The 25,872-nt window shown below is 44.3% G+C and overlaps 2 protein-coding genes across 2 annotated transcripts; both read left to right on the top strand.

Moving 5' to 3' along the window:
• Positions 1-15,185: 15,185 nt before the first annotated feature.
• On the top strand, positions 15,186-18,369 carry atp6v1f (ATPase H+ transporting V1 subunit F). Its single transcript, XM_052033930.1, has 2 exons — positions 15,186-15,408; positions 17,442-18,369. Exons 1-2 carry the CDS (start codon positions 15,251-15,253, stop codon positions 17,641-17,643), a joined length of 360 nt encoding a protein of 119 aa, XP_051889890.1. The 5' UTR covers positions 15,186-15,250; the 3' UTR covers positions 17,644-18,369.
• A 3,838-nt stretch (positions 18,370-22,207) lies between these two features.
• On the top strand, positions 22,208-25,479 carry LOC127580555 (protein ATP6V1FNB-like). The gene is made up of 2 exons (XM_052034142.1): positions 22,208-22,631; positions 25,364-25,479. The coding sequence occupies exons 1-2, from the start codon at positions 22,208-22,210 to the stop codon at positions 25,477-25,479; spliced, it is 540 nt and encodes a 179-aa protein (XP_051890102.1).
• The last annotated feature ends 393 nt before the right edge of the window (positions 25,480-25,872 follow it).

Raw genomic sequence — 25,872 nt, 5'->3', positions numbered from 1 at the left:
AGGAAGATCTTGGAACTAAGAAGCACCAACTCATCCATGTCATCAGTCCCAGCACTGATTTGATCCCTATCATTTGACTTGCGCCATCTCCCTTGAGTTTGAAGCAGGCCCTTCAGCCCACCATGTCCACTATATTAATTCCATTTGCCTGCATGAGGTCCTTGTGTCTATCGGAATTATCAAATGTAGAAATTGTCTGAGTCCACTACCATCTCTGGTAGAGAGGTGCTGATACTTGACCACTGTATGCAAGTAAAACCTCTTTTGGATTCCTCTTAAAACTGTCCTCACTTTAAACCTATTGCCTTTTTGTTTTTGATACCCCTACCATGGGAAGAAGATCAACTATCTACACTTCAATCTTATGACGTTCATCTTGGCTCTTATTCTATGTACCAACCTATGAAGGCACGCATGTCATACCACTCATCACTCCAGCTGCCTGATTTATCCCTTTCAAGGAATATGGGTTTGAAACTAAGTCTCTGCTGTTCTTATCTCTTTGTGACCTACTCAAAATCCATCACCTTGCACTAGTTGGGGTTAAATTCCATCTTCGATGCTCTGTCCAACTTTCCCTCTGATCTATATCCTTGCTACACACACCATTTTTTTATTATCAGCAACCTTGTCAAATTGTACCTCCTACATTCATATTCAAGTCATTTTTAAAAAAAAATCAAGCAGCAAAGGTCCCAGCATCAAACCCTGTGCTACACCACTGTTCAGACTTCCAATAAGTAAAACATCCACCACTTTCCTCTGACCACTAAGCCAATTTTGGATCCAATTACCCAGCTCACCTTTGATCCCAATATCTCAAACTTCTGGACCAGCCAATCATGTGGGACCTTGTCAAATGCACTAAAGTTCATATCTGCCATCCTACCTTCAATCAATCTCCTTTGTTACCACCTCAAAAAAACCCCTCAAATTAGAGAGACAGGATTTCCCCAGAATAAAGTCATATGGACTATCCCTAATCAGCCCTGTCTTTCCAAATGTACATAAATCCTGTCCTTTAGAATTTTCTCCAGTTTCTCTACCACTGACATCAAGGTCATAAGTCTGTAGTTACCTGGCTTATCCTGCTTGCTTAAATAAAGGAACATTAGCTATTCTCCAGTTTTCTTGTATCTCTCCAATGGCTGATAAAGATGCAAAATCTCCATCCAGGCCCCATAGCATGGATAAATCCCCAGGGTTAGATGAGATCCAAGAACCCTAATGTGTTCCACCTACTTAATACTGACATGTTCTGGACCATCAACTTATCCCTCCCTAAATTCACCATCCTTCTTGGCAAATATAGACAAGTAGTATTCATTTAAAACCTCTCCCACAGAGCGATACAACGTAGAAACAGGCCCTTCAGCCCAAATTGTCCATGTTGACTATGTTTGGCCCATATCCCTCTAAACCTTTCCTATCCATGTACTTATTCAAATGTCTTTTAAATATTGTTATTATACTTGCCTCGACTATTTTCTCTGGCAGCTCAGTCCACATATGCACCACCCTCTATGTGAAGAAGTTGCCCCTCAGGTCTCCTTTAAATCTTTTCCCTCTCACTAGAAGGCCTATGCCCTCTAGTTTTTAGTTCCCTGGAAAAAAAACTGTGCATTCGCCTGATCTATGCCCCTCATGATTTCATACATGTCTATAACATCACCTGTCCCCTATGTTCCAAGGAATAGAGACCTAGCCTGCCCAACCTTTCCCTATAACTCAGGCCCTCAAGTCCTGGCAATGTTCTTGTAAATCTTCTTTGCACTCTTTATAGAACATAGAACACTACAGCATAGTACAGGCCCCTCGGCCCACAATGTTGTGCCAACATTTTATCTTGCTCTAAGATCTATCTAACCCTTCCCTCCCACATCGCCTCCTATTTTTCTATCATTCATGTGTCTATCTAAGAGTCTCTTAAATGTCCCTAATGTATCTGCCCCCCCAATCTCTGCAGGCAGTGCATTCCACGCACCCACCATTCTCTGTGTAATGACATATTTCCAATAAAATTTCCAGCTTAATGACATATTTCCAATAAAAGGGTGACCAAACCTGTACACCGTTGAGTGTCAGTTGTAGCCTCTCCAACATCTTGTACAACTGCATCATAACATCCCAACCCCTACACTCAGTGCCCTGATTGATGAAGGCCAGTGTGCCAAACACCTTGTTCACCATCCTGTCCACCTGTGACACCACCTTTAGGGAACTATGTACCTGTACTCCTATGTTCCACAACACTCCTCAGGGTGCTAACATTCACTGTATAAGTTCTACCCTGGTTTGACTCCCCAAAGTGCAACATCTCACACTTATCTGGATTGAATGTCATTTGCCATTCTTGGCCCACTTACCCAGCTGATCAAGATCCCCCTGTAATTTTTGATAACTTTCTTCACTCTCTATGATACCACCTATTTTAATATCATTCTCACACCCCCTGGATCTGCACAAAGATTACCCCTCTGGGCCGTGTGGGACCCACTCTTTTCCTAGCTACCCTCTTGCCCAATTATACTTATAAAATGACAGAATTCTTCTTAATCTTACCTGGCAAGGATATTTCATGGCCTGTTTTTACTGACCTAATTTTTTTTTCTTAAGTACTCCCCTATAACCTCTATATTTCTTAAGAGATTCACTCAATTTCAGTTGCCTGTACCAGTACATGCTTCGTCCTTAACCCCATCCCCCCCACCCCCAATCAAACCTTCAATACACTTAATTATCAAGGTTCTTTAATCTTGCCATCTTTGTCTTTCACCTTTGTTGAACATGGCCCTGACTTGCTAACTCTCTTTTAAAGGACCCCACTTGTCAGATGTTGCTTTATCCACAACATCTACTTCCAATCTACCCTTGGCAGGTCCTCTCCTATGTTACTGAAATCCACCATCCCCCAGTTTAGAACATTAACTTAAGAACTAACTTTATCCCTTTTCTTAACCACCTTGAAACTTACAGAATTACGGTCACTATTTCCAAGATGTTCCCCAAATGACACTTCCACTATCTGCTTAGTTTTGTTTCCCAAGATAAGGTCAAGTATAGTCCTACCAGAGAAGGGGCTGTCTACACATCGTCTCAAAGAACTACCTTGGATGCATTTAAGTAATTACACCCCTCTAAACCCCTTGCACTAAGGCAATCTCAGTCAATGTTGGGAAAGTTAAAATACCAACTACTATAACCCTTTTCCTTTTACACCTTTCTGTGATTTGTTTACATACTTCTCACTCCTCTATTGAGCAGCCTCTAGTATAATCCCAGCAAGGTAAATGCCCCTCTCTTATTTCCAAGTTCTATCACATGGCCTCATTCGATGATCCCTCCAGGATATCCTCTCTATGTAATGCTGTGATGTTTTCCATAATCACAGAAGTGTGATTCCCCCATCCTCTTTTGCAACCCCTCTGAAACTTCTGTACCCCAGAACATTAAGCTGCCAATCCTGCCCTTCATTCAATGACATGTGACTGATGGAAAGCATTCTGACTTGCATCAAGGCCTGAATGACTCCAATGCACAGGAATGCAAGAGGCTACAGAGGGTGGTGGACTCAGCCCGTTTTCATCACAGGTACAGCTCTCTCCACCATCAAGGACATCTACAAAATGTCTCAGGAAGACAACATCAGGAAGACCCCACCATCTGGGCCGTTCACTCTTCTCATTGCTGCTATCAGGCAGAAGGTACAGGAGCCTGAAGACCCACACCTCAAGGTTCAACAGCAGCTTCTTCCCCACTGCCATCAAGTTCTTGAACTGACCTGAAAAATCCTAATTCAACCTCTGACAATATTTCCCTCAATTTGCACGAATGTTCTTATGTCTAGTTTAGTTTACCAGAAGGGGGCCAATATCCTTGCGGCGAGATTTGCTAGGATGGTTCGGGAGGGTTTAAACTAGTTTGTGAGGGGGAAGGGAACCGGAGGAGTAGGTCAGAGGAAGAAGGGGATGGGGAAAAGTCAGATCTAACAGGTAGAGAGGCTTTGAGGAAGGAGAAGCAGAATACAGGCTATAAAAGTAGTAAGGCAGATGGACTGAAGTGTGTTTACTTAAATGCAAGAAGTGTCAGGAATAAGGGGGATGAACTGAGGGCTTGGATAAGTATGGGGGACTATGATATCGTGGCTATTACTGAGACGTGGCTGACGTCAGGAGAGGAGTGGATATTGAATATTCCTGGTTTTCGGTGTTTTAAGAGGGATAGGGAGGGGGGAGAAGAGGAGGAGGGGTGGCGATACTGGTCAGGGACACTGTTACGGCTGTGGAAAAGATGGATGTTGTAGAAGGATCATCTCTAGAGTCCGTATGGGTGGAATTAAGGAACAAGAAAGGAGCAGTTACTCTACTAGGAGTATTCTATAGGCCCCCCCCCGTAGCAGTAGAGATATAGAAGAGCAGATTGGCAGGCAGTGTTTGGAGATAAGCAAAAATAACAGGGTTGTTATAATGGGAGACTTCAACTTCCCAAATATAGATTGGAACCTGCTTAGTGCCAAAGGTTTAGATAGGCCGGAATTTGTTAAATGTGTCCAGGAGGGATTCCTGACGCAGTATGTTGACAGGCCGACTAGAGGGAATGCCATGTTAGATCTAGTTTTAGGAAATGAACCGGGACAGGTGAAGGATCTATTGGTGGGTGAGCATTTGGGGGACAGTGACCATTGCTCCATAACCTTTAAAATTGTCATGGACAGGGACAGGTGCAGAGAGGACAAGAGGATTTTTAATGGGGAAGGGCGAACTATGAGGCTATAAGGAGAGAACTTGGGAGTGTAAATTGGGATGTCCTTTTTGAAGGAAAATGTACTATGGAGATGTGGTCGATGTTCAGGGATCTTATGCAGGATGTTAGGGATAAATATGTCCCGGTGAGGCAGAGAAGGAATGGCAGGGTGAAGGAACCGTGGGTGACGAGAGAGGTGGAACGACTTGTTAGGGAGAAGAAGGTAGTGTACGTGAGGTATAAGCAGCAAGGTTCAGACAGGGCCCGTGAGGAATATAGGGTAGCGAGGAAGGAATTTAAGAAAGGGCTGAGGAGAGCTAGAAGGGGTCATGAAAAGGCTTTGGCTAGTAGGGTTAAGGAAAATCCCAAGGCCTTTTTCAAGTACATGAAGGGTAGGAGGATGGCTAGGGTAAAGGTAGGTCCGACTAAAGACAAAGGTGGGAAGATGTGCCTGGAAGCTGTGGAAGTGGGTGAGGTTCTCAATTAATACTTCTCTTCGGTATTCACCAAGGAGAGGGGTCTTGATGACGTGGAAGGGAGTGCTGGTAGGGGTAATGTTCTCGAGGTTGTAGATATCAAGAGAGAGGATGTGTTGAAGTTGTTAAATAATATTAAGACAGATAAATCTCTGGGGCCTGACGGGATTTGCCCCAGGCTGCTTCGAGAGGCTAGGGAGGAGATTGTTGAACCGCTGGTAAGGATCTTTGAGTCCTCATTGTCCACGGGGATGGTGCCGGAGGATTGGAGGGTTGCGAATGTTGTCCCCTTGTTCAAAAAAGGTAATAGGGATAGGCCAGGGAATTATAGACCGGTGAGTCTCATGTCTGTGGTGGGTAAGCTGTTAGAAAGGATTCTAAGGGATAGGATTTATGAACACCTAGAGAATCATGGACTGATTAGGGACAGCCAGCATGGCTTTGTGAAGGGAAGATCTTGCCTCACAAGCCTGAGAGAGTTCTTTGAGGAGGTGACCAGGAAGATTGATGAGGGCAGTGCGGTGGATGTGGTTTACATGGATTTTAGTAAGGCGTTTGATAAGGTTCCTCATGGTAGGCTTCTTCAGAAGGTCAGAGGCCAAGGGATCCAAGGAAGCTTGGCTGTGTGGATTAGGAATTAGCTTGCATGTAGAAAGCAGAGGGTTGTGGTGGAAGGAGTGCCCTCGGATTGGAAGGCAGTGACTAGTGGTGTCCCGCAGGGATCGGTTCTGGGACCTCTACTTTTTGTGATATTTATAGATGACTTAGATGAGGGGGTGGAGGGCTGGGTTAGTAAGTTTGCGGACGACACTAAGGTCGGCGGTGTTGTGGATAGTGTGGAGGGCTGTCGGAGCTTACAGAGGGATATTGATAGGGTGCAGAGCTGAGCTGACAAGAGGCAGATGGAGTTCAATCTGGAGAAGTGTGAGGTGGTACACTTTGGAAGGACAAACTCCAGGGCAGAGTACTGGGTAAATGGCAAGGTACTTGGCAGTGTGGAGGAGCAGAGGGATCTGGGGGTTCATATTCACAGTTCATTGAAAGTTGCCTCACAGGTGGAAAGAGCAGTTAAGAAGGCCAATGGGATGTTGGCTTTCATAAATCGCGGGATTGAGTTTAAGAGCCGCGAGGTGATGATGCAGCTTTACAAAACTCTAGTTAGGCCACACTTAGAGTACTGTGTTCAGTTCTGGTCACCTCATTATAGGAAGGATGTGGAGGCGTTGGAGAGGGTGCAGAGATTTACCAGGATGCTTCCTGGATTAGAGAGTATTGAATATGAGGAGAGGCTTAAGGTGCTAGGGCTTTATTCACTGGGAAGGAGGAGGATGAGAGGAGACATGATAGAGGTATATAAAATACTGAGAGGAATAGATAGAGTAGACAGTCAGCGCCTCCTTCCCAGGGCACCAATGCTCAAGACGAGAGGGCATGGCTTTAAGGTTATGGGTGGGAGGTTCAGGGGAGATGTCAGGGGGAGGTTTTTCACCCAGAGAGTGGTTGGTGCATGGAATGCACTGCCTGGGGTGGTGGTGGAGGCAGATACATTGGACAGGTTCAAGAGCTTGTTGGATAGGCATATGGAGGAGTGTGGGATGGGGGGATATGCGGGAGGAAGGGGTTAGGCAGTGTGAGGGTGGTTTGATGGACGGCACAACATGGTGGGCCGAAGGGCCTGTTTTGTGCTGTATGGTTCTATGGTACTTTGTCATGTAAATTATGTACAATTTATGTTAAGTTTATGTAATTTAGATTTGTCATGTTTGTAACGTACTGTGCTGCTGCTCCAAAAGCAAATCTTCATGGTGATTATACCTGGGTATGCCTACCCATGACAATAAATCTGAACTCTACAAAAAATGCTAATATCATAATTTCGTGTGCCGATTCATGTTCTAAACTCACCTAATTTACCTGCGAGGCTGCTTGCATTAAAGTAAATGGATTTGCGCCTACTGGCAACCCACTATGCTCCCTAACCTGTCTCTGTCTGCTCTGCCAACTGTACTTGCTTGATTTACCCTCTACATTTGAGTCATAGAATCATAGAAAAGTACAGCACAATACAGGCCCTTCGGTCCAGAATGTTGTGCCGACCTTTAAACCTCACCTAAGACTATCTAACCCCTTCCTCCCACATATCCCTCTATTCTAATTTCCTCCATATGCTTATCTAGTAATCTCTTGAATTTGACCAATGTACCTGCCTCCACCACCACCCCAGGCAGCGCATTCCATGCCCCAACCACTCTCTGGGTAAAAATCCTTCCTCTGATATCTCCCTTGAACTTCCCACCCATTACTTTAAAGCCATGCCCTCTTGTATTGAGCATTGGTGCCTTGGGAAAGAGGCGCTGGCTGTCCACTCTATCTATTCCTCTTAATATTTTATACACCTCTATCATGTCTCCTCTCAACCTCCTTCTCTCCAATGAGTAAAGCCCTAGCTCCCTTAGTCTCTCCTCATAATGCATATTCTCTCAACCAGGCAGCATCCTGGTAAATCTCCTCTGCACCCTTTCCCACACTTCCACATTCTTTCTATAATGAGGCAACCAGAACTGGACACAGTACTCTAAGTGTGGTCTAACCAGAGTTTTATAGAGCTGCATCATTACCTCGCGGCTCTTAAACTCGATCCCACGACTTATGAAAGCTAACATCCCATAAGCTTTCTTAATTACCCTATCCACCTGTGAAGCAACTTTCAGTGATCTATGGATATGAACCTCCAGATGCCTCTGTTCCTCCACACTACCCAGAATCCTGCCATGAACTTTGTACTCTGCCTTGGAGTTTGTCCTTCCAAAGTGTACCACCTCACACTTCTCCAGATTGAACTCCATCTGCCACTTCTCAGCCCAGCTCTGCATCCTATCAATGTCCCTTTGCAATCTTCAGCAATCCTCCACAGTATCCACAACACCACCAACCTTTGTGTTGTCTGCAAATTTGCCAACCCACCCTTCTACCCTCTCATCCAGGTCATTAATAAAAATCATGAAAAGCAGAGGTCCCAGAACCGATCCCTGTGGGACACCGCTAGTCACAGCCCTCCAATCTGAATGCACTCCCTCTACCACAACCCTCTGCTTTCTACAGGCAAGCCAATTCTGAATCCACACAGCCAAGCTTCCCTGGATCCCATGCCCTCTGACCTTCTGAAGAAGCCTACCATGTGGAATCTTGTCAAATGCCTTACTAAAATCCATGTAGACCACATCCACTGCACTACCCTCATCAATCTGTCTGGTCACCTCCTCAAAGAACACTATCAGGCTTGTGAGACATGATCTGCCCTTCACAAAGCCATGCTGGCTGTCCTTAATCAGACTATGATTCTCTAAATGCCCATAGATCCTATCTCTAAGAATCTTTTCCAACAGCTTGTCCACCACAGACGTAAGGATCACTGGTCTATAATTCCCTGGACTATCCCTACTACCTTTTTTGAATAAGGGGGCAACATTTGCCACCCTTCAATCCTCTGGTACCATTCCCGTGGACAACGAGGACTCAAAGATCCTAGCCAAAGGTTCAGCAATCTCCTCCCTCGCCTTGTGGAGCAGCCTGGGGAATATTCCGTCAGGCCCCAGGGACTTATCTGTCCTAATATTTTCTAACAGCTCCAACACATCCTCTCTCTTGATATCAACATGCTCTAGAACATTAACTTTACCAACACTGTCACATAAGTGAAAAAAGCCTTGGGAATTTCCTTAACCCTACTCGCCAAGGCCTTTTCATGTCCCCTTCTTGCTCTCCTCAGCCCCTTCTTAAGTTCCTTCCTTGCTACCCTATAATCCTCAAGAGCCCTATCTGATCCCTGCTGCCTAAGCTTTATGTATGCTAGTCAATCTCTCCATCTGCCACTTTGCTACTGAGTTTCCCACCTCCCTGCTAAATTAGTTTAAATCCTCCCAAGCAGCAGCAGCAAACCTCCCTGTATGGATATTGATCCTGTCCCAGTTTAGGTGTAACCTGTCCTTCTTGTATAGGTCCCACCTGATCCGGAAACAATCCCAAGAATCTAAAGCCCTCTTCCTGCACCAGGTCTTTAGCCACACATTTATCTGTCCTATCCTATCTTCACCCTCACTAGCATGTGCACCAGGAGTAATCCTGCAATCATGACCCTACAGGCCCTGCTTCTTAACCTTCTAAACTCCCTAAGTTCACCCTGCAGGACCTCATCCCTCTTTCTACCTTTGTTGCTAATACCAATGTGCACTACAATCCCTGGCTGTTCTTCCTCCGCCTTCAGATTGTTCTCTACCCAGACCAAGACATTCCTAAACCTGGTACCAGGGAGCCAATCTACCATTCTGGAGTCTCACTCTTGGCACAGAAACCTCTGGCTATCTCCCTCAAGAACAAATCCCCCACAACTAAAACTCACCTAGACTTTTCCCTCCACTGTCATGCATCAGAGCCAGCTGTGCTACCCTGAATTTGGCTGTGGCTGCTGCTGTTGCTTTCTTCCGAGAGACCATTCCCACAACAGTATCCAAAACAGCATACCTGTTTGAGAGGGGAATGACCACAGGGGACTGCTGCACTCTCTGGCTGCACTTACCGTCCTTCCTGATGGTCACACATCTTTTTTATTTTTGTATATGTGGTGTGAGTAACTCACCAAATGTACAGTACCATTTACCACATTTTCTACATCATGGATGCTCCATAATGAGTCCCACTGCAGCTCGAACTGCTCTATGTGGTTGGATTGGAACTGGAGCTGGACACACTTCCTTCAGGTATAGTCACCAGGGACATTGAAAATGTCCGTGATCTCCCACTTCCAGTAGGAGGAGTATACCACTGCTCTGTGTTGTGTTTAGTTCTAACTCCTTACTAAAGAAAGGATGTATTTGCCATAGCAGAAGTGCAGTGACGATTCAGTGTATTTATTCCAGGGATGGCAGGTTGCCCTGTAAGCAGAGATTGAGTACGTGAGGCCTGTATTCTCCAGAATTTCAAAGAATGAGAGGAGATCTCATTACAGAATTTACAAAGTTCTTTCTGGGCTGAACAAGCTGGAGGTTTCCTCTGGCTGATGAGTCTAGAACTAGAGGTCACAGTCTCAGAATATGGAGAAGGCTATTTAGGGACAAGATGAAGAGAAATATCTTCATTAAGAGGGTGGTGAATCCTTGGAACTCCCTATCCCAGAGGGCTATGGAGCTGCTGAGTTCATTCAAAACAGAGATCAACAGATTTCTGAATACTAAGGGAATCAGGAGATAGAGGAATAGTGCAAGAAAATGGGTTTAAGGCAGAAGATCAGCCATGATCCACTCCCTACTGAAGTCAAGGACTGCTGCACACAAATCTGGTGATCCTGACCTGTACAAGAAATCAAGATATGACCTTCGGAAAGCTATCAGGAATACCAAGAGGCAATACAGGTTCCTCTTTCATCGGGTAGAAGATACAGGAGCTTGAGGGCACATACCACCAGACTTAAGGACAGCTTCTACCCCACTGTGATAAAACTATTGAACAGTTCCCTTATACGATGAGATGGACTCTGACCTCGCGATCTACCTTGTTGTCACCTTGCACCTTATTGCACTGCACTTTCTCTGTAGCTGTGACACTTTACTCTGTACTGTTACTGTTTTTACCTGTACTACATCAATGCACTCTGTACTAACTCAATGTAACTGCACTGTGTAATGAATTGACCTGTACGATCGGTATGCAATTCAAGTTTTTCCACTGTACCTCGGTATAAGTTACAATAATAAACCAATACCAAAATAGAGTCCCAGACCAGCCATCAAGACAAAGACGGGCTGCATAGTTAACAACAGCGCATCCCTTCCTGATGAACTTAATGCATTCTATGCGCGTTTTGAACAGAAGGGAAGTGGATTGTCACCACCCACTCTGACAGCCTCCAATGCAACTGAACCCGTGGTCACCGGCGAGGACATAAGATCAGTTTTCTGGAGAGTGAACACGAGGAAAGCATCTGACCCAGATGGTGTCCCTGGACGTGTGCTCAGATCTTGTGCTGATCAGCTGGCAGAAGTATTTGCAGACATACTTAACCTCTCCCTGCTTCAATCCAGGTTCCCACCTGTTTTAAGAAGACCACTATCATCCCGGTACCGAAGAAAAGCAAGGTAACATGCCTCAATGACTACCGACCAGTGGCTCTGACATCCACCATCATGAAGTGCTTTGAGAGGTTGGTCATGGCACGCATCAACTCCAGCCTACCAGACAATCTTGACCACTGCAATTCGCCTATCGTTGAAACAGGCTATAGCAGACGCCATTTCCCTGACCCTACACTCAGCTCTGGAGCATCTGGACAGTAAAGACACCTACGTTAGACTATTGTTTATTGACTACAGCTCTGCCTTCAATACTATAATTCCAAGCAAACTCATCACCAAACTCTGAGACCTGGGACTCAACACCTTCCTTTGCAACTGGATCCTTGACTTTCTGACCAACAGACCACAATCAGTGAGGATAAGCAGCAACACCTCCGGCATGATTATCCTCAACACTGGTGCCCCACAAGGCTGTGTCCTCAGCCCTCCACTCTACTCCCTATACACTCATGACTGTGTGGCTAGATTCTGCTCTAACTCCATCTACAAGTTTGCAGATGATACCACCGTTGTAGGCCATATCTCAAACAACGATGAGTCAGGGTACAGGAAGGAGATAGAGAGCTTAGTGGCATGGTGTCATGACAACAACCTTTCCCTTAATGTCAACAAAAGAGCTGGTCATTGACTTCAGGAAAGAGGGCGGTGTACATGCACCTGCCTACATCAACGGTGCTGAGATCAATAGGGTTGAGAGCTTCAAATTCCTGGGAGTGAGCATCACCAATAGCCTGTCCTGGTCAAATCATGTAGATACCACAGCCAAGAAAGCTCACCAGCACCTCTACTTCCTCAGGAGGCTAAAGAAATTCAGTATGTCCCCTTTGACACTCACCAACTTTTATCAATGCACCATAGAAAGCATCCTATCTGGATGTATCACGGCTTTGTATGGCAACTGCTCTGCCCAGGACCACAAGAAACTGAAGAGAGTTGTGGACACAGCCCAGCGTGTCACGAAAACCAGCCTCCCCTCCTTGGACTCTGTCTTTACCTCTCGCTGCCTTGGCAAAGCAGCCAGCATAATCAAAGACCCCACCCACCCGGGTCATTCTCTCTTCTCTCCTCTTGCATCAGGAAGAAGATACAGAAGCCTGCGGGCACATACCACCAGGCTCAAGGACAGTTCTATCCCAATGTGATAAGACTATTGAATGGTTCCCTTAGGTGATGAGATGGACTCTGACCTCACGATGACCTTGCAGCTTATTGCACTGCACTTTCTCTGTAGCTGTGACCCAGACATTCGGTGCATCAAAGTCTAGCCATCTAATTCTCCAATGAGGTTCATCCCTCTGGTCCCCAAACTTTACTCTGTACTGTTATTGTTTTTACCTGTACTGACTCAATGTAACTGCACTGTGTAACGAATTTCCCTGTACGATCGGTAAGCAAGACAAGTTTTTCACTGTACCCCGGTACAAGTGACAATAATAAACCAATACCAATGATCATGCTGGATGGTGCAGTAGGCTCCAAGTGCCTGCTCCTGTTTCTTAAAAGTTAACAGAAGGTTGAGGAATAACATTTCTGTTTCCCAATGAGTCTTCAGGACTTAATGATGAATTTAAGGTAAGTTGGTACAATTTCAAATAATCCTTTACCTCACAGTTCTAGTGTTCAGTTTTCTTTCTCTCCATGTTTGTTGAGATTTCATTATTCTCCTCCTGGTCACGCTTCCTTTATTAATTGCTCTTGGTAGCATCACCACTGTTTGCACAATTCAATTTGTCCTGGTCTCCATTCAGCACACACGTGCCCTTTTGTTCTCTTTGCCCCTTCCCTTTTAGGCTTGTTTTATTTCTAATTTTTCTCATTTTGACAATATAAAAATCACTAACCAGAAACATTAAGCTTGTTTCTGTCTCCACATAGGGTGCCCTACCCAAGTACTTCCAGCATTTTCTAATTTTATTTCCACTTTATTGGCATCCCATCCCCTCCCCTAAATATTTACTTGGCTACAGTGTGTACCATCTCCAAAAATGTACCTGTAACAACTTGAAAAGGGTCCTTCAACCCCCACTTAAGGTTGTGACCTCCACCAACCGAAGGATATGAGCAGCAACACCTGTCAGCTCCAAATCACCCATCTACTTAACTAGCAAATACATTGCTGTTTCTTCATTACTGGGGGATGAAACCTCTGGACCTCCTTCCTATCATTACTGTTGAGTGTAACTTCACCAGCTGCAGTGGTTCACAAAAGTGGCATACCAGCACCATCTTGGCATTTAGGATTGGCAATAGATACTAACCTTGACAAGGGTGCATACTTCTCTTGTAACTGAAAATCAAAACAGAAAATGCTGGTAACATTCAGCAGGTCAGGCAGCATCTGTGGAAAGAGAAACAGAGTTAATGTTTCAGGTCAAAGACCCTTTGTCAGAATTGTGGAAAAAAAGAGAAAAAGAAGTTAATTTTAAGTTGCAGAGACAGCAGAGGGAAGGATGGTCCCTCAAGCCTGCCCCACCATTCAATATGATCATGACTGATCTACACATGCCTCAACTCCTCTTCTGTGGTAGTTCCCCATAACCCTCAATTCCTTGCAGTTCATACTGTGATAATGGAGAGACGTAAACTGAGGCAATATTGCAGATGGATGACTTACAGCAGAAGAGGCCAGCTTTGATAGGAACATCGAAAGCCGATTACCTGATGTTGAATCCAAAAGGTTGCTGTGTGCACAGATGGAAGATGAGGTGCAGTTCCTCAAGCTTGCACTGGGCCTGATTATAACAATGCAGCAGGCTGCAGATGGGCCAAAGCGGAAGTAAAATGCCACTTAGAACATCGAACAGCACAACACAGGTACAGGCCCTTCAGCTCATCATATCCACACCAACTATGATTCCAATTTAAACTAATCCCATCTGCCTGCACGTGGTCTATATCCCTGCATTCCCTGCCCGTCCATGTGCCCATCTGAATTCCTCTTATACTTTGCTATCGTATCTGCTTCCATCATTTGTTCTGGCAGAGCATTTCAACCACCTACTACTCTCTGTGTAAAATGAAAACTTGTCTTGTAGAACTCCTTTAAACTTTTCTCCTCTCACCTTAAAGCTAGGCCCTTTATCATTTGGCATTTCCACCCTGAGTAAAGTACTCTATCTACTCTCTTTATGCCTCTCATAATTTTATATACTCCTATCAGGTTGCCTCTCAGTCCCTGACATTCCAAAGAAAATAATCGCAGATTCTCCAACTTCTCCTTACACCAAACACCCTCTAATCCAGGCAACACCCTTCTGCATCCTCTCCAAAACCTCCACGTCATTCCTGTAATGGGGCAACCAGAATGGCACACAATACTCCATATGTGGGCTAACTGAAGTTTTATACAGCTGCAACGTGACGTCCCAACATTGATACTGTATGCCCCAGCCAATGAAGAATGCCATACACTTTCTTTACCACCCTATCTACAATGGACTTGCACTCCAAGGTCCCTCTGCACATCAATGCTCCTATGGTCCTGCCATTCACTGTATACTTTCCTCTTACATTCGACCTCTCAAAATGCAAAACCTCACACTTGCCGGAGTAAACTCCACCTACTCTGTCCACATTTCCAAATAAGCTGTAACCGGTTGCATCCTCTGACAACCACACCGCTCCCCATAGTTCCATACTCTTCGTGAAAACGTCGTGCATTCGCTCTTGCTCTGCGCTTGCTCGGATGCCAAGCGTGTGTTTCACCGCGCATGCTCAGTACTGAAGCAGAGCTGTCAAGGGTGACGCCACTGAGAGGCAAAAGTGTCCGGCATTCGCGCATGCTCAGTCCAGGATTAGTTGCCGTAATGGGTGACGTTGCTGAGGGGCATGTAGGGAGAAAACTGCGCATGTGCGCAGTGGGAGGTGCGGGAGGGTGTTCGGTGGTGGCTGAGACCGGCGGGTATGGCGGTTCGGGGTAAACTGATCGCGGTGTTGGGGGACGAGGACACCTGCACCGGCTTCCTGCTGGGCGGCATCGGTGAGCTCAACAAGAATCGGAGGCCCAACTTTCTGGTAGTGGAGAAGGAGACGAGCGTGGCGGAAATCGAGGAGACTTTCAAGTGAGAGCGGCTGCCTCTGGTGGAGGGGGACTCGGGCCGGGGAGCAGCTCCCGGCCTCCGGGGGACGGGGGGGACTCGGGCCGGGGAGCAGCTCCCGGCCTCCGGGGGGACTCGGGCCGGGGAGCAGCTCCCGGTCTCCGGCCTCCGGGGGGACTCGGGCCGGGGAGCAGCTCCCGGCCTCCGGGGGAGGTGGGCTGGTTTCGAGGCTGCAGCCGTGTTAGGGAGTCTTTCGCCTGAGCTGTTTGCATGATTAATGCTAAGTCAGACTTGGAATTTATCCCCTTATCCACATAAGGTTATCTACGATGTTTTTTGTTCTGATTGTCATAGTCATACTGCAGTTTGTGGGAGTTTACTCTGTGCATCTAGTATTTGGCAGTCCAGTTCCTGACATTAGCATTTGCTTGTAGGCTGGAGCAGAAGGGCTGGTCTGATCAGGAAGTTGTGGATTTGGATTGGGCGAGGAGAGGTCGGGAAACTGGGTCATGACATGTGATTTCCCAAATCCAACACTGGCTCATTGGCAGAAACCAAAGGTTGATGGGTGTTTTGTGATCTATAAGTGTGGTTTTTAGTACCTGGTACCTAGCCTCTTGTTTTTTTTTGGTGCATTCATTAATGCTTCACACTTAGTGCATGCTAGAGTAGTTTGCAGTTGATACAAAAATTGGCCATGTAATTAAGAGTGAGGAAGGAAATCTTCAGACCATCTATACCTTCGTACAGTTTAGTCAATTGGGTGGAAGGATGGCAAAGGGAGTTTAATCCAGAGGAGTGGGGGAATTTTGTTTGTGGATTTGCTGCGTGGGGATGTTCCATAATTGAGTAGTGTACAGAAACAACACCTTCCTTTATTTGCTGAGATGTAGAATGTGAGAGTGAGGATATTACATCAACACGTCAGCCTGCAGCTTGGGTACTGTGTATAGAACTGGTCACCTTACAGAAAAGGTGTGATTGCACTGGAGTTGGTTCAGAGATTTACAGAGCTTTGGAACAGAGGAGAGATTTAATTGAGAGGCCTAGGAAGAGTAAATGGGGCTAATTTCCTTTAGTAGAGAGGTTAAAAATTGGTGGAGGGCATAGATTTAAAATCATTATTGAAAGGGTTAGAGATGAGATGAAGACTTTTTTCATCTAGAGGTTGGAAGGGGTCTGAAACTCATCATCCAGAAGTGTGGTAGAAATAGAAACCCTAACCATATTTTAAAAAGTACTTGAAGTGCCATGACACGCAGGGCTATGCACTTGGTACTGGAAGGTGAGATTCGGTTGGTCAGATCTTCTGAGTTGTAAATTTGCTATGACCCTGATTTCCCCCTGGGGATTTTAGTTAAGTCGTCTAGAATGACAAGTGGTGTGAGATGGGGAGAGCAGAACAACCATGTGCTGCGTCCTCGCTGCTTCCCTTTCATTCCCACCTTGGACTTTGTGTGAGTGTGTGAGACTGGAAGCTGGGACTGGTCACAGTCCTGGTTTTGCCTGCTGTGTAGGCTTCAGATGCATTGTGAAATCTTTCAGCAGGAGCTGAGGAATTCTGAAAGTGAGACTGACCGTTCATTTGGGGAAGTGGATTCCTCCTAGCATTGAGAAAACATGATTCAGTGCTGTCCTTGTACTTCATTACGTCAGTCTGCTCCTTGCCTTGGGTTAGCTCACCTCCTCCCCTAACATGCATGCCTTTTCATTCTTCCCCAGCCCTGTCTTCATCAGCAGTGGCTGGGCTTCATTTGCTCTCTCTTGTCCACCATCTTTCCTGTTCCCAGAAATAATCCCACATTAGTGGTTGTGAGTTTTGCAGTAATGGACCTGCTTAAAGGAGAGGTGCCTCTAACAGCAAGAACTGTCTTGCTTTGTCTGTCAAATTCAGTGAAGCAATGGAGTTGTTCACAGCTAGCTTCTGGGTGATTGGGGTTTGGGGCTTTCAAATGGATCCTGTGAAGGCTGGGTATGAGTTGACCTCGTCTTATGATCCTGACTCTGTGTTTTTGCCAGAAGCTCAGAATGAGCCTTTGTTTCTCTTTACTCTGCAGAAGTTTCTTGAGTCGTGATGACATCGGGATCATTCTGATCAATCAGTACATTGCGGAAATGATTCGGCACGTCATTGATGCACATACACTGTCCATTCCTGCTGTGCTGGAGATCCCATCAAAAGAGCACCCGTACGATGCTTCCAAAGACTCCATCCTCCGGCGTGCCAAGGGAATGTTCAGTACTGATGACTTCCGGTAGATGGACTATACAGTGCCAGCCGTGCATCGCTGCTGGCTCCCGTCGCTGTGTTGTCATATTATATGTTGTATAGAGTGTTGATTCCTCTGGTCCAACGTGCAGAGTGCTGATTCCTCTGCTGTCAAATCCTAGCCAGACTTTGCAGCAAGCAATCCCACTGTGAACTGGTGATCCCAACCCACCATTTAGTGACCTTTCACCCACTACAAATATGAGTAATGGAATCACAACTGAAGCATTTTTGAGCATGATTTAATTTCCATTCAATTCTGTACCAGCCCTGGGAGTATTTGATGGGACTGTTTCAAGTGGCGCTCTAGGCTGTAGCCAGTACTGTGCCTGCCCTAGTTTAAATCAATCCTGTGCTAACTGTTGATATTTGAGATTGCTCTGTGTCGTGCCTATTGGAGGGAGTAGGGAAGAGGGAAAACGTTATCAAAATTGAAATTAAAGCTGCTAGTAATTGGCTGCTGTGAGGTGTTTGTGCAGAAAGCACTGATACTCAGGCTGAAAGGGTGGGTTCAAGCTCCAAGCTCTTAGTTGGGTTACATGCCACTAAACAGGATGGTTGGTGCTGAAAATTCTGTGTTGAGGTCTTGGTTTGTGCTAGTTAACAGAAGCTGGATGTGGTTCTGATCTGGTCCTATCAAGTCTTCACGTTGTATATTTATTATGTTGCTTGTCCCTGATTGTTATGTCAATAAATAAACTAACATTGGAGGTTCACTTATGTATTTGGTTTCTGATTTTATACTGGACACAACATCCTTTTTAATCTGTTTTGTTCCGCTTACTATTTCTCTTGCCTTTACATTTATTATACTTAACTGGATTATGTTTCCTTAAATGTACCAGTGCTCTCCTAACCAACATCTACTATGCCCATCTTCCACCTGGTAAACAGCAGCTTATCCAAGGCTGAATTGTACAGGAAACGGTGCCTGAATATCATTTATGTTTGTGGTGGAAAATGACAAGTGGTGTTATTGCCACAGGTTCCAGGTAAATTCTATCTCCGACAAGAGAGAATCTATATATCACCCCTTTTAGTATCCATTGTCAAATTTCTCTATCAACAGTCAGAATTGTCAGGCAGTCCCTATTAATTACAATCTTAATTGGTCACACAAATGCTATCATAAGAGCAGGGCAAAGACTGGGTAATCTGTAGGAAGTGGTTCATCTTGTGATTTCTACCATCTATAATGCATAAGGCAGGAAGGTAACGAAATACTTTACACTGGGAACACTCATGAAGTTTGACACCAGCCAGGACAAAACAGGATACTTATTTGGTACTCCAGCTACAATCTACACACCAAGCCTGTAGCCTCTCCCATTTAGAAGAACAAGAGCTATAAGAATAGAGAGAGAGATTACTTGTGTTTCTCTCTAAGCCACACACTAACCCAGCTTGGAATTATTTCACAAATTTTTCATCTAAATTAAATAAAAAATTTTGGTCTGTTTACTTGACATCTTCCCTAAGCTGCAGTTCAGAGAGACAGCTCACCAATATTTTCTCAAGGAAAATAAAGAATGACAGGAAATGATGGAGTTCACAAATCAAGAATTAAAATAAAATACAATCTGTCTATCCATTTGTCCATCACCTCATGGTCTGGCAATGCTGGATTGTGAAATTCTTCTCATTTTCAAATCTTTCCACAGTCTCACGCACTTTTGTAATCCTCTGAGATTTCTGATCATCCAAATCTGTCATCTTGCACAACCCAAGTTTTAACTGTAGGGCAGTTGGTAGCTTTGCCTTTCACTGTCAAAGCCCTCAGATGTGGAATTTCATCTCTTAACCTGTTCCATAGCATTTTAAAACCTGTTTTTCTTTTGCCTACTTTGCCTAACGCCCCTTTATGTTCCTCAGTGTTGTGCTTGTCTTTTGGGTTCTTGCTGTGCTCTACACTGTCTGCACATCTGGTTTAAATTTCAGGTTGGTGATATTTTACATTCCTCATCCTGTCAGTCATTTTATAGTAGATTAATTGTAACTTCCCTGCCACCTATGTGAACTGCCTTTATAAAATTTCTGGGAGCCAAGACTGGAGGGGCTGCTATTGAAAATTTAACCTTTTACTATATTGGAAGGCATCACCAGGTGACAAGGGCTACTGGAGATTGTGCAATTTGATTAAGTCCTCTCTGATAAAATAGACTTCCAAACCCTGGAACTGTAATAGAACAAGAAAATCAAGATTATGTTCTGCCTTGTCCATGATATGAGAGTCAAGGTACCTGTAATTAATGGGACATTCTAAGCCGTCATTTGGATGTATCCTCTGAGGTAATATCCACACTGTTAATTCTTTGAAAGACTCCCAGACTCAGTAATAATTAAACTCACATCCAATTGCACAAATTAAGATGACCTATGGAAGTGGAAGGTAATTTTGATCAATAATCCAGCGAGCTCTAATTGAAGGCTTGCCCTCCAGCCATGCTGCACATGTTTTACCTTTCCCAAACCGTTCAAACCACATGCTCTACAGTTACAATCAGGGTTTGTAGGTTTATGAATGTAGGGAACACAAGGGTCTGCTAAACAAATAGAACAGGAAATTTAAAATTTAAGGAAAAGTTCACCAAAGCTGCCTGAAACACTCGTGGCTGTTATGATACAAGTATTTATTTTTCCTAACAATTTACGGAAAGGAAAGCCACTCGCCACATGTGGCTTCTGGCCATTGCTCAGCAATGCACGCTCTGTGCAAGGGTGTGTATTTGTAGTGCAGGAATGGAATAGCCATTGGCTCAGGTTCCTCTTTTTTAAAAATAAAATCCTCAAAAGTAACTAAAGCCCAGTCCAGTGTGACAGAATTTGATTGGGATGGATTGGAATTAAAATTCCATTGGCACTACTGCTTGAGATGTCTGCAGAGGAGTGATGTTTGCTTCGTAAGCAGCATTCTCAAGAATTCAGAGTGCTGGCCAAAGTAATTGTTCCAACTCCTGTCACCCACATGCAAACAGCAACTATCCCATCTCTGCACATGCTGTTTGCCAAGCTATAATTTATTAAACCAATGCATTCTAGTACACTGGCTTCTAATAAGAAAAATATACCCATGCAGTTTGTCCACATCTGTTTGAGATTAATTGGTCTTAAAACTGTACTTATTCTTAAGACTGCAGGCACTGTAAGTATTCTGTTATTCTTTGTAAGTTATGCATCCTTGTTAAATATGACCACAATCTTGTCCTGGCTCTTTTTTAATTGTTGCACCACCATGTAGAAAGGCCAAATGAATTTTGAAATATTTAGAGATAAATGATTTGATGTGGAATCTATTGAGCCCACAGCACAGACACAGGCCATGTGGTCCAACTGGTCGCTGCTAGTGTTCGTGCTCCACATGAATCTACTCAAACTCCTACTCCAATTCTCTTCCTTTCCCTGTCATTCATTTATCTTGCTTCCCTGTAAACATATTAATACTATTCTACTAGGATTCTTTGTGGAATGTATTCCAAATAATAACTTATCTTTGGATAAAGAAGGTTCTCATGAATTCCTTACTGGAATTGTTAGTGTCTATTTTGAATTTATGGACTTTGATTTGGTAACACCACAAGTAGAAACATTGCCTTTATGCCTATCCTATTGAACACTCAAAGTCAAAGCCCCAGGACAGCTGACCTTCAGGGTAGGCAGCTCTGAAGAGCCCTTGTATTTACCCATCCTCAAACCCCAAACATCAGGGCAATCTCCACTCAGCACCAGATCTCATAGAGGCCCCTCTTCACCACTGAAGCTTAAGGACATACACCACCTCCCAGACCCCTAGAGTAAGCCCATCCTCTCTCCCAGAGCTCTTACTTCCTTCAGCTGATGAAAGGAAAGCCAGAGGAACTTTTTGGCTGCATCAACTTGAATTGTGTTTCTGGCAGGGGTAGATTTATTGACTGTTGAACAACGGCCATTAGTTGAAAGTGGAATAGAACGCCCAGCTGTTATCATATTACTCAAATGGGAACGAATTTCTAAGCAACAGAGTCTACAGCAAAACAGACTATTCTGCTCAATAGATTTATGTTTGAGTGTTTATACTCAACTCAAAACTCCTCTCACCTATTAACCAAGCTCATCAATGTATCCTTTGATTGCTTTTTTTTCCCCTGGTGCTTATCAAGCTTTTCCTTAATAGTATCCATACATTAACTACTCTTTGTGGGAACGAATTCCATTTTGCCACAACTCTGTAAAGAGATTTGTCCTGATTTCCTTTGTGATTTTTTTTACATCTGATTTCATAAGATATACTGGAGCAGGTCATTCTGCCCAACAAGTTTGTGCTTCATCTAAACTTCCTCCCATCTTTTCTCACTGTTCACTCTCTTTTATGCCAGTCTCATTGTCCATGTCACTTCCTGTTGCTCATTACAATTGTTAATGTAATATTGATTGCTTAGATACCAGCATGGACATCTCACCAGTATGCAGGGAGACTGGGTTTTGGTGCCTGTCTCTCTCTCCATATTTGTGTCCATGTTTTGCAAGACCTGCAATAAGGCCTATTGAAGACCCACAATTATGGAGCGAAAAGTCAACATGGACACCCAGCTGCAAAACTTCTGGAAAGAAAGCATCACAAAAGAAGATCTGCTGAGGTTGTGTTGGTTGAGGCGTTTCAAAGGAGACCTCAGCAAGCCGCCAGCAAGAGAAACCAAACGCAAGAGAGTACCCACACTGCCGCACATAGACGTCCAGACACAGGAAGCAGCAGTGCAGGAAAAAGAGGGGAGCCCATCAGAGGAGGAAAAACAGAAAGATTCGATAGCTGAAGAGCAAGCTCCAGCCATGGCTTTGAGTGATATGAGGCCAGTCACCCCTGAGGTGCGGGCCTTGCTGTATGATGGATTCTCCAAAGAGGACAAAGGCAGATATCTATACCTAAAAGCCCGAATGAAGAAAGGCCCCAGTGAGAAATACGAGTACCCTCTCACCTCTTCCTGGAATTACGGCTGGAAAATAGGTGAGAGTCTGTTGACCAGGCTAATTGGGAAGGATGAGATCTGTATTGTTGGGCAAAGATAATAGTTTCCATACAGGGTTATGAAGAAGGGCAGGAATGGGTTTCCATATTGATGCATGCTAGTCAGTATTGCTGGGGAGGGGATGAGGTCAAGGTTTTTGCACAGGGAGAGGTTAGTGGCAGGGTCAAAACTCCAGAAGGACTGCTGATCCCACTGGCAAGGGGAGGCGGATTGACAGCAGTTGACCTTCCTTCTGAGGCCACAAATCTAACATTGTCCAAAGCACTGTTTGTCTGGACTTCAATCCAATTCAGACACACAGTGTTCTTTTGCAGCATTGCTATTCTATACATTTGGGGTGGCTGCAAAGTTTCATCCATTTGAATTAAATATAATCAGCCCTCCTTCAAAATGCTTTAGTTCCATGCTCTTTTATAAAATTTTATTTTTAAAATTAGGTTAATCTCAAACATTGGAACAACTCTATCAAATACTTCCAAAGCAGGTACTGCATGGACTAAATACCAAGTAAAGTCCTTTCAGTATTGACCACAACTGAGTTTCAAGATAGTTATGGAAAAGGAGAAGGATGGATCAGAAATTAAGATCCCGAAATGGGGGAAGGTTGATTTCAATATCCTAAGGCAAGACCTGGCAAAAGTAGACTGGGAACAGCTACATACAGGCAAGTTTACATTCCAACAAGTGGGAGTCATTGAAATGTGAAATAGTGAGAGTTCAGGACCAATACATTCCCATAGGGTGAAAGGTAACATCAGAAAGTCAGAGGAACCTTGATGTCAAATGATATCTAGGCTTGGATAAAGGGTAAAAAGAAACATATGGCTGGTATTGAGAATCAAAAACGGGAGGCCCTTCTGGAATATAGAAAGTATTGAGAAATTAAGAGATCAAAGAGGGAGCACAAAATATCACTGGGGGACTAGATTAAGGAAAATCCAAAAGCACTTCACAAGTATATGAGGGACTGAAGTGTCAATCTTTGTGTGAAGCCACAGAAAGTAGCTAAGGTCTAAAATTAATATTCCTCATCCATATTCACAAGAAGGGGGGCAGTGAAATTCTAGAACGTGTTATCACTAAAAAAAAACTAAAAACTAAAAACTATTGGGTGTCTTAGCTGGCTTAAAGGTGGATAAATTTCCAAGGACTGATGAATTGTATCCAAGGTTGCTATGGGAGGCAATATTTAGGGGCCTTGACATAGATTTTGCTAGCCAGAGATGAGTTACCAGATGATTGGAGAACAGCAAACGTACTAGCTTTATTCTAGAGCAGCAGGAATAAGCCAGGCAAATACAGGCCTGTTAGTCTAATGTCAGTGATAAGGTATTAGAAAAAAATTCTGTTCACTGGGATTATTTTACACTGTATAGGCAGGAATTAATCAAAGATAGTCATCAATGTTTTGTAAAGGGAAGATCATGTTTGACCAATTTGATTTAATTTTTTGAAGTGTTAATAAAATGAATTGATAATGGCAGTGCAGTTGATAGAGCGTACATGAACTTCAGAAAAGCCTTTGACAAGTTCCCACATGAGAAGCTGGTCCAAGAGGTTAAAGCTCCTGCAATCCAAGGCAAATTGATAAATTTGAATTCAAAATAGGTTTAACAATAAGAGGCAGGGATGAAGGTGGAGGGTTATTTTTGTGATTGGAAGCCTGTGACCAGTGTGTATCACGGGGATCAGTGTTCAGACCCTAACACTTTGTTATATGCATTAATGAATTTGATATGATTGCAGGAGGTATGATTAGTAAATGTGTAGACAAGACAAAACTTAGTGTGTTGTTGAGGAGGGTAGTCTTAGGCTACAGGACAATATTGATCACTTGGTAAGGTGGGCAGAGCAATGTCAGGTGAAACTTAATCCTGATAAGTGAGGTGATGCACTTTGGGTGGACCAGTAAGAGTGGAACATGCACAATGAATAGTGTAGGATCCTAGGGAGTATTAGGGAAAAGAGGAATCTTGGTGTACAAGTCCAATGATCTCTGAAGGTGGGATACAGAACATGAGCAGGGTGGTTATGGTATAACTTTATAAAACATTGGTTAGGCCACACCTGGAGTACTGTTTGTAGTTTCGGTTACTTCACCATAGGAAGGACATGATTGCACTGGAGAAGATGCAGAGGAGGTTCACCAAGATGTTGAGAGCGTTTCAGTTATGGGGAGATGTTTGATATACTGGATTTGTTTTCCTTGGAGCAGAAGTGTATTCAGGTACCCACACAACATTTAAGAACTATTTTGATGACTACTTGAATCACCAAGGTATAGGAGGCTACAAGCCAAGGGCTGGTAAATGAGATTTGCACAGAAATTTACTTGATTGTTGCCGTGGACATGTTGGGTGGAAGGGCCTGTTTTTGTGCTGTTTGCTGAGATTGATTCTTGTTTTCAACCTCAGTCAAAGAGCAACACAGTCAGTGCCTGCCCTGGAGCTGAAATGATTCTGCTTTTGGCAACTAGTGTTGTATTGGAAAGCTTTGTGGTATTATTTCCCAGAGCACATTTCAGGTTGGAGGCATGGAACTTGGAGAGTGAGCCATGCTCTGTCCTGTGCTGTGCTGTGCTGTGCATCACAGCCCTGAGATCAGTGCTCTTCCATGTGTGCACTATTGTACAATCTGCATCAGGAAGGAGTGAGCACCTGCAGGAATGGGATGAGTGGTTCAATCAATTGCTGTGCTTCTTTCCTAACAGAGGATGATGTTGAATACAAGAAACCAGGCTTTGGGCGATCGGCCTTGGTGGAAACTGCTTTCTACCGAAGAAATGGAATCTTCAGTAAGCCAGAAGCAAATGATGCCATGAATTGATTGAGCGCAGGTTGTGAATCAGGATGGCCTACAGGGCATATTTTCAGATCGGGCTGTCCTCCAGGTCACTGTTTATAACACAGGACGAGACCTTTGGGCTGTTTCCGCCAGTCCAAGAGATGTGTGAGTCAATCAATAATTCAAACTACCTTGAATCTTCAACAGATCCCGAGGTAAACAGTCTAATAAAACTTTAAGAGAAATGTATATGGGCATGGTTTCTCCTTTGGGGATGTACAAGAAGGTCAACTTCGCTGAGGGAGTGCCACATTCTCAGGAAGAGAGTTGCATTCTTAGTGGGATAGTTGAATTCAGTGGGATCAGAACATAAGGAGTCACAGTCTGTGAATGAGGTGAGCCCTGCAGCTCCCAGCTCACTAGTACAGGGAGGAG

This window comes from Pristis pectinata, chromosome 19 (assembly GCF_009764475.1).
Source record: "Pristis pectinata isolate sPriPec2 chromosome 19, sPriPec2.1.pri, whole genome shotgun sequence".
Lineage (NCBI taxonomy): Eukaryota > Metazoa > Chordata > Chondrichthyes > Rhinopristiformes > Pristidae > Pristis > Pristis pectinata.
This window is presented reverse-complemented; position numbering and strand designations above follow the sequence as displayed.